Source organism: Dipodomys spectabilis, unplaced genomic scaffold (assembly GCF_019054845.1).
Source record: "Dipodomys spectabilis isolate Male_0828 unplaced genomic scaffold, ASM1905484v1 ptg000069l, whole genome shotgun sequence".
Classification (NCBI taxonomy): Eukaryota; Metazoa; Chordata; class Mammalia; order Rodentia; family Heteromyidae; genus Dipodomys; species Dipodomys spectabilis.
In genome coordinates, this window is record NW_024870746.1 from 23256645 (window position 1) to 23273158 (window position 16514).

Here is a 16514-nt window from a genome sequence, read left to right on the forward strand (position 1 = left end):
TTGCCTAAGGTCTTCTAGCTATTAAGTGTCATCAGAGAAAGATCTTCCTGTTTGACGCCCCGATCCCATATCCTGTACTTGCCATGATGGATTCCTAAATAAGAAAAGTCTCTCCCCAAGGTCAAGAGAAAGCCAATGGAGCTAGCCAGGAAAGCTGAGAGGGAAAGGAAAGCCAAGTATCTATCTGGAAAGTCACGTGCCCTGGCTGGTAGCCATGCCTAGGGGAGAGTGGCCCTTTAAGAACCCAGGTATGGGTCAAACCCTGAGCCTACTTTCAGTTTTGCCAGCACTCTCCAGGGCTTGCTGACAGCTTCTAGAAAGGTAGAGGTTATAGACTGGCCGGCAGGCTGTGCCCCTCAAGCTGGACAGACGGGAGAGAAGGAAGTAGATAAAAGTAAGTGTGGCTGCTCTGGGATGCTCCCTGGGATTGTAACTCAAGTGTTCCCCTTACGCTCCTGTCTCCCAGCTTCCCCGAGGGCTGTGAGGAGGGCTGGGGGGAAGACTGCGTGGACGCATGTAAAGGTGGCACAGAAATCCCTATCCCTGCGCTATCAGGAAGGCTGGACAGGCAGGCAAACTGGTCCCAACCTGTTCTGTGAAATGACTGTGGGTGGGAAGGAGCATCTGTGGTCATAAGATGGGGTTCTTTCCTTTCACCGGGGTCCCCAAATACCCCTTCCTCCTCTACAGCTTGTCAACTGCATGACCTGCGGCAAGGACCCTCGGGTGCTTGCTCAATCTAGAAAATGGGGATATAGCATCTATTGCTCCTGGTGGATATGGCTTCAAAAACAACATCGTGTGTACATATAAAATAGCTCTGTGCCCTCTAGAGCAAAGTCGTGAAATTTTGTTTTGCAATTTCTTCGATTCCTCAAATATTTATTGAGCCCCACACGTATGTGAATTCAGATGACGCGCATAAATCTTGAGTGCAAAGCTTCTTCTAGTCTTTGAAATTCTCTCTCTCTCTCTCTCTCTCTCTCTCTCTTTCTGGGGAGGCCACATCCAATCCTCCTTTCTGGGTCTCTAGAGTCTCTGAAATGCTTTCTTCTTTCAAGCCAGAGTTGCTTCCGAAGATTCCTGCCACCAGAAACACAAATATTTATCATGGTATCATCCTGCCCTTGCTTTCAGTGGGAAAAGACTCTCACTGAGACACAGAGCCATCTCCCAGGTGCAGACACAGCCCCAGGTCCCAGGCCCGGCCGATGGCAGCAGCCAGAAAGCCTCAAACATGACCCGTCTCCCGCTTGCCCATCATGGCAGGATCCCTGAGCCAGGGTGGTGTCTGACAGCATACAAGGGCCACAGCTGGTCTGGCTTCATCCCTGGCTCCCAGCCCCATTTCTGCAACTGCCAGGGGCCTGGGGCCACTCAGGGTGTCGTGTTGTATGACAACTATTGCCTTTGCTTTTCTGTTCACTAGAGGCAAGATCTTCCTGAAGATCTCGGGAGGGGATGTGCTGATTCTAGGGGTCTTAGCACACAGCAGCTATCTGGGGACTCAAAGGAGAGGGTCAGACCACAGCCAGGTCTGGATTCCTCCATGTGTGCTTCTTCATGCCTTGGGATAGAGAGGAAGAAGGAAGAATTGAACCAGGGGTCAGAAGAGAAACTTGCTCTGTGGTCATCTTCTCTCTTAGCACCTCTAGATCTCGGTGGTGATAGTTTATGAAAAGTCTGGTCACATCAGCTACCACTTAGAAAATCCCTTATCTCATTCCTACCCCTTACACACACACACACACACACACACACACACACACACACACACGTGCATGTGCACACGCAGTGACAGGCAGAGTATGTTCCTTGAGTTCATATGAGGATGTGCAATCACCCAGAAAATATGAATGATGACACATAAGTAAAGCCATTCTGATATGGTTCTGAGGATGTTGTTTTGGTGTGTGCCAGTACTGGGGCTTAGGCACTGTCCCTGAGCTTTTTTCCCCAAGGCTGGCACTCTACCACTTGAGCTCCATTATCACTTGAGCCATAGCTCCACTTCTGGTTCTTTTGTTGGCGAATTGGAGATAAGAGGCTCATGGACTCTTCTGCCTAGCAGGCTCCCTCAGATATCAGCCTCCTGAGTAGCTAAATTACAGGCAGGAGCCACCAGCTTTCGGTTATGAAGACATTTTGATACCACCTAATAAACGCACTGCCTAACTTTTAAAAAGATATTATAGCTGGGTGCGGTGGTACAGTACATACCTATAACCCTAGCAACTGGAAAGCTGGGGCAGGAAGGTCATATTCAAGACCTGGTAGCCTGATCTATGTAGCCTGGTCTACATAGCAAAATCTTCTACCCACCCTCCCTAAAAAAGAAAAAGAATTACAGATTTAGCATCCTTAGTCCTGAATTCCAAAACCTGAAATACTTCAAAACCCAAAACACATTGAAAAGCATTATGATACATTGGAAATTTCCATACCACCCTGCATATGACAAGTCTTGGTCCAAATATAAGCACATTAAAATATATCAAGTTATTTTGTGGCTATGAATATAAACTATACAAAAATATAAATTAATTTTTGTTCAGAGTTGGGTTTCTAAGATATCGCTAAGATATCCAAGAGATCTCTTTTTTGTATATCCAAATACCTCTAAATAAAAATGCTTAAGAATTTCATGTAAGGGATACTTAACCTGTATTGCCAGATATTAGGTTCAGCAATTGCTCTTCACTCCCACTCATTCTTTCATTCTATCTCTCTCTCTCTTTCTCTCTCTCTCTCTCTCTGTGAGATGTAGTAAAGGCTGAAATGCAGGAGTCACTGACATTGGTGCAGTGGGAGGGAAGAGGGAGAAGTATGGATAATGGTGGACCCAGTTACTGGAAATAAAGGTACATACCCTTTGCAGAGTAGATGCTAAATAAATAGCAGCAAATGATTTCCAGGGAGAACTTTCTCTCTTGATACCTACTTCTGAGTCTAGATGTCTCTTCACAGAGAGAAGAGAAGAGGACAGGACAGGACTTCCTGCTCCTCCTTCTCCCCGCTGCTTCTTCTCAAAGGGGGACCCTCTGAGGTACAGCACAGTGGCTAAGAGTGCATGCTCTTCATCTGGAATCTCATTTCAGTCACATAGCAACTCTGCAACCTTGAGCAAATGTCTTAAGTTGGTGCACCTCAACTGTCCCATCTGCAAAATGGGCTTTCCCATTTTATCCTACCTCCTAAGGTGGCTGCAAGGATTAAACTGTTATTATGTGCAAAACTCTTAGAAAGTACTCAGCTTGAGTTCTTTTAAGCTAGTCCAGAGTATGGTATCTTCTCTCTCAGCGATGGATAATGCAATAGCTCTCTCCTAGTCTTGAAAAGATGCCCAACAAACAGCTTTCTACTCTCCCCTCACACTAAGACAGGAAGAAATACAAAACTGCATTGCTTTTAGAGAGGAGAAAAGAAAGAGTAACTTTTCTTGTGGTCAGTTGTGGGCTTTGAACTCAAGACTTGGGAACTGTCCCTAAGCCTTATTGTGCTCAAGGCTAGTGTTCTATCACTTGAGCCACAGCACCACTTCTGGTTTTTGAGTGGTTAATTGGAGATAAGAGTCTCATGAGGACTTTCTGCCCATGTTGGCTTTGAACCACGATCCTCATAACTCAGCCTCCTGAGTAGCTAGGATTATAGATGTGAGCCACCAGTGCCTACCTTTGAGAGTAACATTTTTTAAAAACGCTTGTCACCTTTCTAAGGTTTCTTATGTATTCTGTTTTACTGTGCCCCGGTAGCATCTCTCCAGATGAAATGCAATGGTCTCTGGTTTACAGATGATGAACTTGAGACAAACTGTTTAAAGAGCCTTCCCCCAGTGTCAGGGCTGAGGGCCAAGCTGAAGTGTCAGTGATTTGTGTCACATACCAACAATGAAAGTCTGTGTGCAATGTCTCAGCCCCATTGCCCTTCTACGCTTAATTAAGAGTAATTTTACCTCTTATAATTGAAGACTTGATGCTATTTAAAGTGCCCCCATATATATATCACCTCGTTATTCTCCCATCCCAAGGGCACTAGTTTTTCAAGCTAGAAGACACAGAGACTAATATACCCATTTTATAGATTAGGGAGGTGAGCCAGTGTATGTTGATAAAGTTTGGAGCTCTGCTTGTAGGCTGTGGTAGAATAGGATGCTGGATTCCTGGCTTCTCTTCCACACTCAGACCCCTTCTTCATGCATCTATTGCCAAGCTCACTCTATTCTTCTTGTTCCTCTACCATGAGAGATGATGGTTCCAAATGGAGCCTCTCCTGGAAACAGGGGAAGAGACTATTTTGCTTGACATTCCTCCTTGCCAAGATGATTCTCTGTGAGGTTAGCTCTTTTGGTATGTACAGCTGATATTCTGATTCTTGGATTGAGCTTGTACAAAAGGTAAGGGGTATGCCTACCTGTCCCCCCTTCTGCACAGCCAGCCAGCCACCTAAACTGTCACAAAACAAGAGTAAGCCTGGAACCTGTAACACAGGAAAGTCAATTTACTAATCCAAAAGAGGGCAACAGCTTCCAGTTCAGCCCATGGGAAGCCCCATTATTGTCCCATGAATACTGAGGACCAATGCTAAATGTTGCTGGTTTGGGCACTTAAGAGAATATGGCATTTTATTTTCCCTTCTGTGACTATACCCAGAGCTAGCACAAACAGCAAATGGTAAATCTCCAAGGACTTTGTGGCTAGCACATCCCAACTCCTGCAGAAAGACAAATTTGGGTGACAATGCTCGCACCCCATGCCCTGCCCCCAGCCAGCAACCCCTAGGATGATTCCAGTTCAACTAAAACAACACTCTAGGAGTTTGTCCTTGGCCTGGTGAGAAAGGTCTGAACAAATAACTAGACTGAGGAATGCCTCTGGTGGCCACCTGACACTCCTATCTGTCCCCACCTCCATCCTTTCCTCTTCCAGAGAACTAGAGAAACAGAATACCTTTATCTCCACAAGGAAATAAGAGTTCCTTTATTGGAAATTCCCTTTCAGAAAAGAAATAGCAAGATTAAAAATAAAACCACAACTCTATTGCCTTTGGCTCAAGCTGGTGAAGGAAGTAGCTGGGTGCAGGAGTCAGTCTAGGCAAGGAGATAATGGCCTGGTGCTCTCTCCTGCTTATTAGCTCCTTATCTTTATGGCTTTCTCCTGCTCCTGGATTATAATCATTGTGTTCTCCTTTAACACTCTTAAGCAAATCCACTCCAAAGTTTAAAGTCTGTCAAAGTCCTCAAAGTCTGTTAGGAAATGGGGAACGCTCCCTCCTTGATTTTGCAGGCTGTTGTTAGGGTCCTGAAGAGGAGTTGGGGTCTGGGCCTCAACCCTTCCCAGACCTGGGTTGTGTTAATGGCAATGACCAAGTCCTAATGGGCTACCTAGGATTCTCCATCTTAGTCCACCAACCTCACTAGGCTGGAAAGTCTGTACCATCTACATGTTTAATTTTAACCCCATCACATAATCACTGGGAAAACTTGAGTGCCATTCATTCAGCATCTTACAATCATAGTCTTCTTATCCATACAGTGGTTGTGATCAATCTGTCTTTGTGTGTGTGTATATGTGTGTGTGTTTGTGTAAGCGTGCACACATACAAGCACACATACATCTTGTGGAACTAAGGTTTAAACTTTACCACTAAGCCATACTTTCAGCCATACATTTTTCAAGGGAAATTATAAAGCTCAAAGGAACAGTGTTAAAGACAGTGCTTTGATAAGCAGGCGAGCCGCTCCAACCCACAGGACTAAACATCAGTTATAAACATGCTACCATATTTGGATGAGGCAGAGAGGAGCATACAGCAAACAGGTTGCCAGCATGGATTCCACACAGCTAGCTTTAGGTTTAGAGGAAGAATCAAGGCAGGAGGTAACATGTATGTATCATTATTGAACCACAGAAAGTATAGCCTGGTTGATCACCATGGAAAAATTGCATGGTGAGAAGTTCTAAGGAGAAGTTAGATCCACCATATGAGAGTTAGGGAACAGTTTTAACTCTTGTCACAAGGTACTTTTCTATCTGTCTTGTCCAAGGTAATTGCAGAGAAAAAGAAAAAGCCCTTGACTAACAGGCAAAGGAAAAAATGGATGGAGGCAAGGATACCAGGCTTTTTATCTGCTTTTAGTTCCAAGTGAGGAGTTAGGATTTTTCAACAAAACCAGTTTCTAAGTACCTGTTATATTATGAACGCATAGCTTAACAAAAGCTACTCATCATTACTGAGGAACAATTATAGTGTAGGATGGCCAGACTGTGAATTGTTCTGGGGGAAGGAAGTGTCAATTCATTCATTCATTCAATAGGATTTATTTGGCTGCTAGCGACGGAAAGCTAAATAGGCATTATAAGGCCAGTTGGGCTCAGAAGACAGAAGGGCTTCATCTATTTGTGGTTGTGTCTTGCAGAATCTCACAGAAGAAGTCAGCCTGAGTGGTGCTGCCTCCTGGGAAGCCACCAGCCATGACGCTCTTCTTGCTCGCCTTCCTGCTCGCTTTCTTTCCAGGTATGTCTGCCAGCTTCCTGGAACTCTTCTCCTTCATTCCATTCCCCCCAAGATCTAGTTCCCTGGATACACTGAAATAGACTTATCCAAAGAGATGCCCCTCTCAAAATGTATATTCCCAAGGAAGGAGTCACACAGAAGCAATTAAGGCTATGTTAGGACATTGATTAGTGGATGTTGGAAATTAGGGAGGGAGATCGCAACTCCTAGCACCAGGCCAGGAATCTGGGGAACTATCAGTTCTTGAGCTCTTAAAGAAAAAGCTTGATCTTAAATCAATCATCTTTATGAGCTGTTGTGGGACGATTGAGGAAATCAATTATTCTTCCTGGCTCTTAATATGCTTGGGGGGGGTAGTGTTTTAAACATAGAGACGTAACAGAAGCACACATGTAGTATTTTTTTAAAAAGGATATCATGTTTCCATCCATCATCCTTAAAACTACAACGAATTACAATTGAAATAATGATTAAGCCATCGTCTTAGCCACTGTGGCAGCTGTTTGGCTGTCAGGTGGAAAACTGCCTCAGCTCAGGGCTGCCTTCCCAGGGTCTCAGAAAGATTCTGTCTTCTATTCCCTTAGGGGCCTCCACAAAAAGTCCCATATTTGGTCCGGCCGAGGTGAGTAGTGTGGAAGGAAACTCAGTGTCCATCAAGTGCTACTACCCAAACACCTCTGTCAACCGGCACACTCGCAAGTACTGGTGCCGGCAGGGAGCCAGTGGCCACTGCATGACTCTAATCTCCTCGGAAGGCTTCGTCTCTAAGGACTACGCAGGCAGAGCCAACCTCACCAACTTCCCAGAAACCAGCACATTCGTGGTGAACATCACTCAGCTAAGCCGGGATGACTCTGGGAGCTACAAGTGCGGCCTGGGTGTCAATGGTCGAGGCCTATCCTTTGATGTAAGCCTGGAGGTCAGCCACGGTAAGGATGCAGGCTCTCTGGGGTTTTGGCAGAAGTCAGGGGAAATAGCAGAGGCTGAGGAAGAATTGCCGACTGGAAGTGCATCCTGGCATAGAGTCTGAAGGCTTCCTCCTCTTGAGACAAACTTTTCATACTAGGATACAGGACTGAGATGGGGGCAGTAGGTAAATCTTTCTAGGTCTTTGGGTCTGAAACATCTTAGGACTTTACTGAGATCCTAGCTTAGACTGTTAGCAGGAGGACAACTTTGTTAAGGTGGGACATGAGGTCTATCAACAGTAAGAGAGAAAAGGCAGTGAGATAATGGCAGAGATTCTTAAATTCCTGCCATTAGTGTACCCTTTAGATCAAGGCCTTGGGTCACCAGAGTGTTTCTTTTAAAATGAATATTTTAATAGAATCATTAGTCTGTTAAAACCATCAAAGCATAAATCAGATTCTCAGTTCTTGATCAAAGACCTTGGATCCTGAAGGGTCAAGCCGCTGAACAATCCTGTTCTAACTGAAGAAAGAGAGAAAAAGAAAAGCTTGTTCTGACAAGAGTTCAACAATGAGGATACTCAAGGGCAGCTTTAACGAGAAAGTATCAGAGAGGAGACTTGGAGGGACTCTCAAAGATAGCTACTGCTCCTTTGGGATATGAGTCTGCGCACTAGATAAAGATTCCATCCCAGTGCTGATGGACTCTCAAAACCTATAGACTCTTCAGAGCTGAAGAGTACTCTAATGTCGGCAATACATTTTCAGTAGCAGAAACTCACTTCTGCACAAGACTGCAGCATGCATATTAGGACTGTTGTAAGTTTTAGAAGCTTTGATTGCAATGCACTGAAATCCTGTACTAATGTTTACTGTGTTTATACTTGTTAATTTGGGCACCTACTATATATAGGTATTGGCTAATCAGAGGAAAATATCTCTGCCCTCCAACTGGTAGAAAACATAATGAACTCTAGCCTAGAGAGATGGAATTAAGTGATCCAGATGTAAGCATCAGGAGGTGAGAGAGACTAGTACCAGCTTAGGGAAGGCTTCCTATAGGAGGCAGACAGTTGGGCCATGGAAGATGGAAGAGATGACCTTACTCATCATAAAGGTCATATCCAACACTTCTATAACAAAATACAAGTTAACAAGAGAAGGCATAACATAAAGCAGGGGTGGCCAGATCAAGATGAGACAGGACCAAAAAAAAAAGGTGTAAAGAAATGCCAGTACACTCAGTGGGAGTAAAGCCTTTGTTCAGAATCTCCTTGGTTCTCCTAGTCCCGGACTCTCAGCTATAGTATTTCTTCCTCCTGGGTTTTAAGGCAGGACCCTTCAGCAATGACACACAAGACTTGCTCTATGTCAAGCTATCACAAAGAAAGATGCATAGAAACTTAAGAGTAATATTTTTAGTATTTATGGATGGCTTTGAGCTAAAAGGGTCTAGTTTCCACAGCCTACCTTGGAAATTGTAGGTTTTTTTTCTTCTTGCCATTGGGGAGAATGGAGTGGGAGATAGGAGGGCATGAGAAAGTCGGTGAGAAACTTAGCATCTGAGGTCTTCACTTAGGGGTATAATTTTCTATACTCCAATGGATATGGTTTGATAGTATTTCTTTGGCAATCTGCACACTCTAGGTCTTAGGTACTCACTGGAAGCGAAAATATGCTCCTATGTGAAATCATAATTTTCCTCTGCTCCTCATCCTGCAGCTCCTGAGCTCGATGACACTCACGTTTATACAGAGGACGTAGGAAGAACAGTGACCATCAGCTGCCCTTTCAAACGTGAGAATGCTAAGAACAAAAAGTCCCTGTGCAAGAAGACAGGGCAGGTCTGCGAGACAGTGGTTGACTCCACTGGGAATACCAGCCCCAGCTACAAGGATAGAATAACACTTTTTATTCAAGGAACCAGTCAAACCGAATTCAAAGTCATCATCAACCACCTGAGGCCCAGTGATGCTGGGATGTATGTCTGCAAGGCTGGGGATGGGTCCAGTGCTAACACAAAGAACATTGACCTCCAGGTGTTAGAGCCTGAACCAGAGCTGGTTTATGGGGATCTAAGGAGCTCAGTGACCTTTGACTGTGCTCTGGGCCCAGAGATGGCCAATGAGGCCAAATTTTTCTGCCGGATGAGCAAGGAAGGCACCTGTGATGTGATCATCAACACTCTAGGGCAGAGGAATCCAGCCTTTGAGGGCAGGATCTTGCTCACACCCAAGGAAAACAATGGTCGCTTTAGTGTGCTGGTAACAGGCCTGAGGAAGGAAGATGCAGGGCGCTATCTGTGTGGTGCCCACCCTTCGGGTCTGCTGAAGGAAGGTTGGCCCATCCAGGCATGGCAGCTCTTCGTCAATGAGGGTAAGACCCCAGAGCGGGAGAGGGAAGGGTGGGCAGTCCAGAAGGTGAGAGACTAGCTTAGCTCCATGAGTCTATTCATCAATGTTCATCCACCAGTCAACAATATCTACTTGCTGGGGATGAATACAAGCTAGGCCATAGTACAGACAAATGCAGCCTCTATCTACTTTGTGCTAGCTCCCAATGATTCTCTGTTATCAAAGACTCTTGGGTGGCTATTCCTGGATAACAGGAATAAGAAGAGCTATGCTTCTGATGAAGACAATAATTGTAGATCATCCAGGTTTCCCTTCCCCTGAGCCAGACAGAGCAAAGTAGTGTCATATCCCTCATCCTCAAATGGAAGGATTGGCCTATCTTGGTCTCAAAGATTTCCAGAAAATCAATACCCCAGCCTCTATATGTTCCACTCCTATGCATCTGAAGGTTATTTGTCATTCAGCATCATCTGGTCACCAGCTATGTTCTGCTGGGCCATCCACATGGACACAGGTGATTGAAAATAACTGAATTCCTGTTCTTCTCACCCCAAACCTTAGGACATAGCACTGTCTTCATGAGAAGCAGTGAACAGTACTGTAAGATCAAAGTATCTTTCCTTGTGACTTTTTCTGTGTTTCTTGGGCATCCATTCTACTTCCAGCTCGGAGTCCTCATCACACTCTCCCACTTCCTTACCTGCCCTGAGTTCTTTATGGACCTCAGCATTAACTAGTTGGAGAATGGATGACTTCTTGGGGGGAGCCTTTCAATAATCCTGGGCCATTATTAATGATCGGTGTTACTCATTCCAAATACAGCGTTTTAACTTAGATATAATCCATTGAGCTGGTTTTGTAGGATGAGCTAAGAACTAGATTAAAAAAAATTTTTAAACTTATTTAAAGGGAAATTCTTTAAAGAAGCCAAAGGAGAAGGGTGGATAGTCTCTCTTATATTCTGTGCTCAGAACAAGGTAGACTCACAAGGAAATGGTTGTTATTTTCCTAAGGAGGGTGAAGTGCTTTGTCTAAACGTCCCTCTCCATCTTGTCTGAAACCCTGGCTGGGAAAGCAGCTCAGGCCACACAAGGGCATTCAGAGGTCACTGTCTTCCCATGCCGTCTCTTCCTGTGCTTTCAGAGACCACAATGCCTCAGACTCGCTCTGTGGTGAAGGGTGTGGAAGGAGGTTCTGTGTCTGTGCTCTGCCCCTACGACCCTAAGGAAAGCAACAGCCTGAAGTACTGGTGCCGCTGGGAGGGGATTCAAAATGGCCGCTGCCCACTGCTGGTGGAGAGCCAGGGACTGGTTCAGGATCAGTACGAGGGCAGGCTGGCACTGTTTGAAGACCCAGGCAATGGCACCTACACGGTCATCCTCAATAAGCTCACCAGCCAGGATGCTGGCTTCTACTGGTGCCTGACCAATGGCGGTTCTCGCTGGAGAACGACAACAGAGCTCAAAGTTGTTGAAGGTAAGAGCTATGACTGGGCTGGGGCCAAGGAGAAAGCTTCCACAATGATCTTGTTTCCCAACTTACCTTTCCTCCCATCTCACCTACATCCATGCTGATACATGGGCAGGGACAGTTCTCAAGAGGAAATCTGTCCCCATGCTCTTCCAATTCCTACTTGTAGCACTTCTTAAGATCAAGACCATTGGCTTCTTCTGCAGTAGGTGGGTGTCACCTACTGAAGAGGTTCTTTCTGTTGAGTCTTGAAGAAAAGGAACAGAAAGCAAAGTTAGTAAGCAAGGTTCTATGTTCTATAGCAGACCATAGATGGTTCATGGTGGGTATCAATAAGCATCTTACTACACCTGCATATCACTCCTCTGTCTCTTGTATATTCAGCAGAATGTATTTATTCACAATGCTCTTCTGACAGGAGATGCAGACTAAAGACACCTGACCATCACTTCCTGCAGCATCTCCAACTTCCAACTTGTTGTGCCTTTTTCTTCCTCCTTCCCTGCTCCAGGAGAGCCAAGCCTCAAGGTACCCAAGCAGGTGACCGCTGTACTGGGAGGGAGCGTCACGATCCCCTGCCATTTCCCATGCAAGTTCTACTCCTATGAGAAATACTGGTGCAAGTGGAGCAATAGGGGCTGTCAGGCTCTGCCCAGCCAAGAAGAGAGACCTAAAGATGCCTCTGTGAGCTGCAACCAGAACAGCCGGCTTGTCAACCTGACCCTGAATCCAGTCTCCAAGAAGGATGAGGGCTGGTATTGGTGTGGGGTGAAACGGGGCCACATCTATGGAGATGCTGCAGCTGTGTATGTGGCGGTGGAAGAGACAGCAGAGGGTGAGTCTCCAAGGGCAGAGCCTATGCCCTTGGCATCTTGTGTCCAGACTCATCCGAGACTCCTGTCTTATTCGGTGTTAGCCCCTAGGTTTGGCTATAAAGAAGCTCAGTTAGAGTGAGATCATTGGAATCCTCCCCAAATGGCATCCGTAACAATCATACACACTAAAAACAACACATTTGCTATGTAACTTGAACATGAAGACAAATCCCATAGATTCCCTTCAAACCAGATTGAAGTCCCTTTCTATAATCTTGAATTTTATTTATTTTTTTGGTCAGTCATGAGGCCTGAACTCTGGGCCTGGGCGCTGTCTCTCAGCCCTTCAGCTCAAGGCTAGCGCTCTATCACTTGAGTCACAGAGCCACTTCCGGTTTTTTTTTTTTTCTGCTTATGTGGTGCTGAGGAATCGAACCCAGGGCTTCATGCATGCAAGGCAAGCGCTCTACCACTGAACCACCTTCCCAGCCCCTCGAAATTCTTTTTTATGTAAAGAAACTTCAGAGACACTAGCACATACAAATATGTTCATCCTCCCTCATCCGAAGACACAAAATAGGTCCAGATACTTGCAATTACATATCTGACAAAGAAAATTAAGTAGCTCAGTGGTAAAACATGTGCCTAGCCTGTGCAAGGCTTTGGGTTTCACTCCAGCACTGAAACAGAAGAATTATGACAACCTCATCCAGGAGATTTGCATTTCCAGACTCTGAAAAGGTTGCATAAAATGTTTTACCCCCAAGAGGATATTCTTAGCCCCTTAGAAATCTCAGTGAGCATGGGTGGTTGCCAGGCTAGCACCAGGTGGCAGCACTGGTACACCCAGCCCTGTAGTTGGAAGACATGGGGCAAGGTTTCAATACACCCTAAGTAATTAATAGTTGGCCCTGATTCTCAGCTTCCCCGAATGACACAGAGCCTTGAAGATGGAAATGAAGTTGGTAGCTGTGGAGCAGAGATTGTCTCTAGAAAAGGCAATCGCTCCTCGGTTTCTAAAGCTATCCTGGGTCCCACTCTGACAACTTTTGAGTCCTGACCCTAAGTTCTCAGGCACAAAAACATTGAGAAAAAGATGCTCACCTGTCCCTTGCTCCCCTCTGTTCTGCTGTAGGATCCCGTGATGTCTCCCAAGTGAACACAAATGCTGCTCCTAAGGTGAAGGTGGCAGAGCCCGGTGCCAGGGAGCTGGCCCCGGATAACACAGCTATTGTGAATCCCAGGCTTAATGTCGAAGAAACAGTGCTGGAGGAGAGAGGAGACCAAGCCCAGGAAGGCAGGGCATCTGCAGGGGCTGGCAGGTGAGAAGAGGGTTGGGACTTCCCTCACATAGAGCAACTCAGGCAAGGGCCCACTGGCACCCTCACCCCTTCCTCCCATGGCTCTGGCCTCATGTAGGCTTTGGTCCATCCCCCAGACCTGGGGTGTTCTAGGCCCTTGTCTTGCCAGGTCTAGGATAGGCTTCTAAGGAGAAGGAGGCTGGGGAACAATACTTAGAGGTCAGAGTTCACAAACTGGGAGGATCACTAGCTTTGACACTAGCTCTGAGCTCCAAATCTCCCTTCCAGTGATGGACTGACTTAATCCTTCTTCCAGCTCGGAGGGACATGGCGGGAGCTCCCAAGTGCTGCTCTCTACTCTGGTGCCTCTGGGCCTGGTGCTGACCGCGGGTGCCATCACTGTGTGGGTGGCCAGAGTCCGGCACCGGAAGAATGTGGGTGAGTCTCTAGAATGGTCTCTGCTCTACCTCTAGCTCTGAGCCTTGGATCCTGGCTCAGCTATCCCTGAAGAAGGCTCCCATAATCTCCTCCTTTCTATGGACTTGCTAGGATTCTGAGAAAGCATGTGGAGGAAAATACCCCCCCCCACACACACACACACACTCACACACATACCTCTAAAACCTAATTAAGCACAGCTGTCCTGATCCTGTCTCTGGAAAGCCACCTCTGTGGCTCAGGGTCCAACTTCAGTGAGCAGGGCTGCCAAGAAAGGGACCAGAACCCAGGGTGCTGGACACCACCTAGTTGATGGCCAATTGGCGGTGTTACTTTAGCACATCCTGATCTCATGCCTCAGTTTCCTTGTGGCTCAAGATAGAGTAATAATAACCATATTACAGGGCTGAGGTAAGGACAGAACAATGCCACTCTGTGCATGGAGAGTTAGAGTGACAATCAGTCTTGATTATCCACGAAAGGACTTAGATGACTTCCATTCTGGTTTGGGCCCATTCACAAGGGCCTCAGGAATCCTCCCACAGAGGAGCGGCTGGCCTTGATTTATCTTCCCCAACCTTTCCCCTACACCAACTCTTCTTTCTCTTGGACAGACCGGATTTCACTCCAAAGCTACAGGACAGACATTAGCATGGCAGACTTCAACAACTCCAGGGACTTTGGTGGCAATGACAACATGGGGGCCTCATCAGTCACTCTAGAGACAGATCTTGAAGCAAAACGTGGTATGTCTCAAGACAACCAACACGAGGGCAGATTGGACCCACCCCCAAATCCAGGGTAGAAATAGAGCTCACAAGCTAACCACACTGTTTCTATGTACAGAGCTGGAGACCACCACCAAGGTCCCCAAGGACCCTGAAGAACCCAAGAAAGCGAAAAGGGTGAGGATGAGGAGGGAGAAGGAGACTCCACCACATCTGGGACTGCAGTTATATAAACATCAGAATGCAATCACCTCACACAAGTGAACCCCAGATCAGGGAAGGCAGTGGAAAGAGTGTCCAGGAGGACTTTCAGAAGGGAAAACCTAACTTCCTAGCTGTGGGACGTTAGTGTGAATGAGGCCGAGGAAGGAGGGTGGCTGAGGGAGGAGGGACACTGTCTGCAGGCTGTGGGTTTGCAGGGGTAGGAGCCAGGAGGTAAGGAAGGCCGGTGCATGGACGATATGAATAAGAATATCACGTGTCAGTGGGAGGGCTTAGGCAAGGTCTTCTCTAGACTGTGGAAGCTGGGTTTAGAAGATATTCACACATGGGGGTCAACTTGTCACTAGGAAGGAACGCAAACCTGCCCCTGCCCACTCCGGCCAATTGCCACATCACCTGAATCCCAACGGAGACATTTCTTGCCTCTGTTGCTTCTCTTCCCTTCATTCCCCACTAAGACTCTAGAATACTACCTTGCCTCTGACCCAGAAGCTTTGATGCTTAAAAAAAAAAATCAGGTTTGCTCTCCCTCTGAGCAGCAGCGGTCCCACATTTCTCCCAATTAGGAGATGGAGTGAGTCTTAGAAGCTCCCTTCTCTGCCCACCTGGTGCTGCTGAAAAGCTATGGTCTCTGGGTTTTAGGAGAAAGCCCAACCTGGGCCACCTTAACCTTGAACTATGTCGGGTGCAGCTTCCGGGGACAGGCCCCACCAACAGAAGTGGTTCCACCCCATGTGGCGGAGGGAGGTAGTGAGACAAAGGAAACTATTTTTAGAGCCTGCAACTTTCCATTTCTCAAAATGAGGCCCTCCAAATGAGTGGAAGGGGTTGGACGGGGGACCAGGGTCAAGCAGGCTTGTGTTGCCCAGGGAAAGGTGGTGAATGCAGGACCCTGAATGCTGGACCCTCGTCCACTGACGCTTCTTCTACCCCTCCCTAGTCGTCCAAGGAGGAAGCCGACATGGCCTACTCAGCTTTCCTGTTCCAGTCCAACAACATTGCTGCCCAGCTGGAAGACGGCCCCAGGGAAGCCTAGAAGCACCAGCCGCCCGCTCTGAGCATGCCAGTCACCTTCAGAATCACGTTGATCTAGTCACAGCTTGCACTCGCCCCTCGTTTAGGCTTTTCCTACCCGTGTGCTGTGTGCTGTGCTGGTCCCTTCCACAGTGGCATCAAAGCCTCACCTGATTATTCCCGTTGGGGATGGGGTGTGGGGAGAGCAGTTCCCACCTGCAGCTTATTATGTTGAGAGAATGGAAGGTGGGGAGAAATATTCAGCTCTTGGGGGAGGGGGAAGTCTCTAAAAGTAAAAGAATCCAAGTTGGGGGGCGGGTGGGGGGTGGGTCATGTCAGGGGGGAGAAACTTTTGGAATCTCCCTGCACCTTCATAATAGGATGGCAATGTGACTTGCTCTTCTGGTCTGTCTTCCTTTCCCTTCCCTCCTTTCTTCTTCCTTTCTTCATTCAAAGGAGGTTATTTAGTCGGGCGCCAGCAGCTCCCACCTGTAATCCTAGCTACCCAGGAAAGTTGAGATCTGAGGATCACAGTTCGAAGCCCGTGTAGGAAAACCTATGGGATCCTTATCCAGAGAGCCAGCCAGAAGTGGGGCAGTGGTTCAAGTGGTTGAGTATCAGCCCTGAGTGAAAAAGCTAAAGGATAATGCCCAAGCCCTAAGTTCAAACCTCAGCACTGGCACACACACACACACACACACACACACACACACACACACTCTCACACACACACACAGAGTATATACATAGT

The 16514-nt window shown here is 46.8% G+C and overlaps 1 protein-coding gene across 1 annotated transcript; it reads left to right on the top strand.

Annotated features, from left to right (window-relative positions):
- Window positions 1–262: 262 nt before the first annotated feature.
- Pigr (polymeric immunoglobulin receptor) lies at window positions 263–16069 on the top strand. The gene is made up of 11 exons (XM_042682327.1): window positions 263–394; window positions 6416–6513; window positions 7098–7442; window positions 9144–9797; window positions 10919–11251; window positions 11757–12080; window positions 13196–13382; window positions 13678–13799; window positions 14414–14545; window positions 14646–14704; window positions 15690–16069. Exons 2-11 carry the CDS (start codon window positions 6471–6473, stop codon window positions 15783–15785), a joined length of 2295 nt encoding a protein of 764 aa, XP_042538261.1. The 5' UTR covers window positions 263–394; window positions 6416–6470; the 3' UTR covers window positions 15786–16069.
- The last annotated feature ends 445 nt before the right edge of the window (window positions 16070–16514 follow it).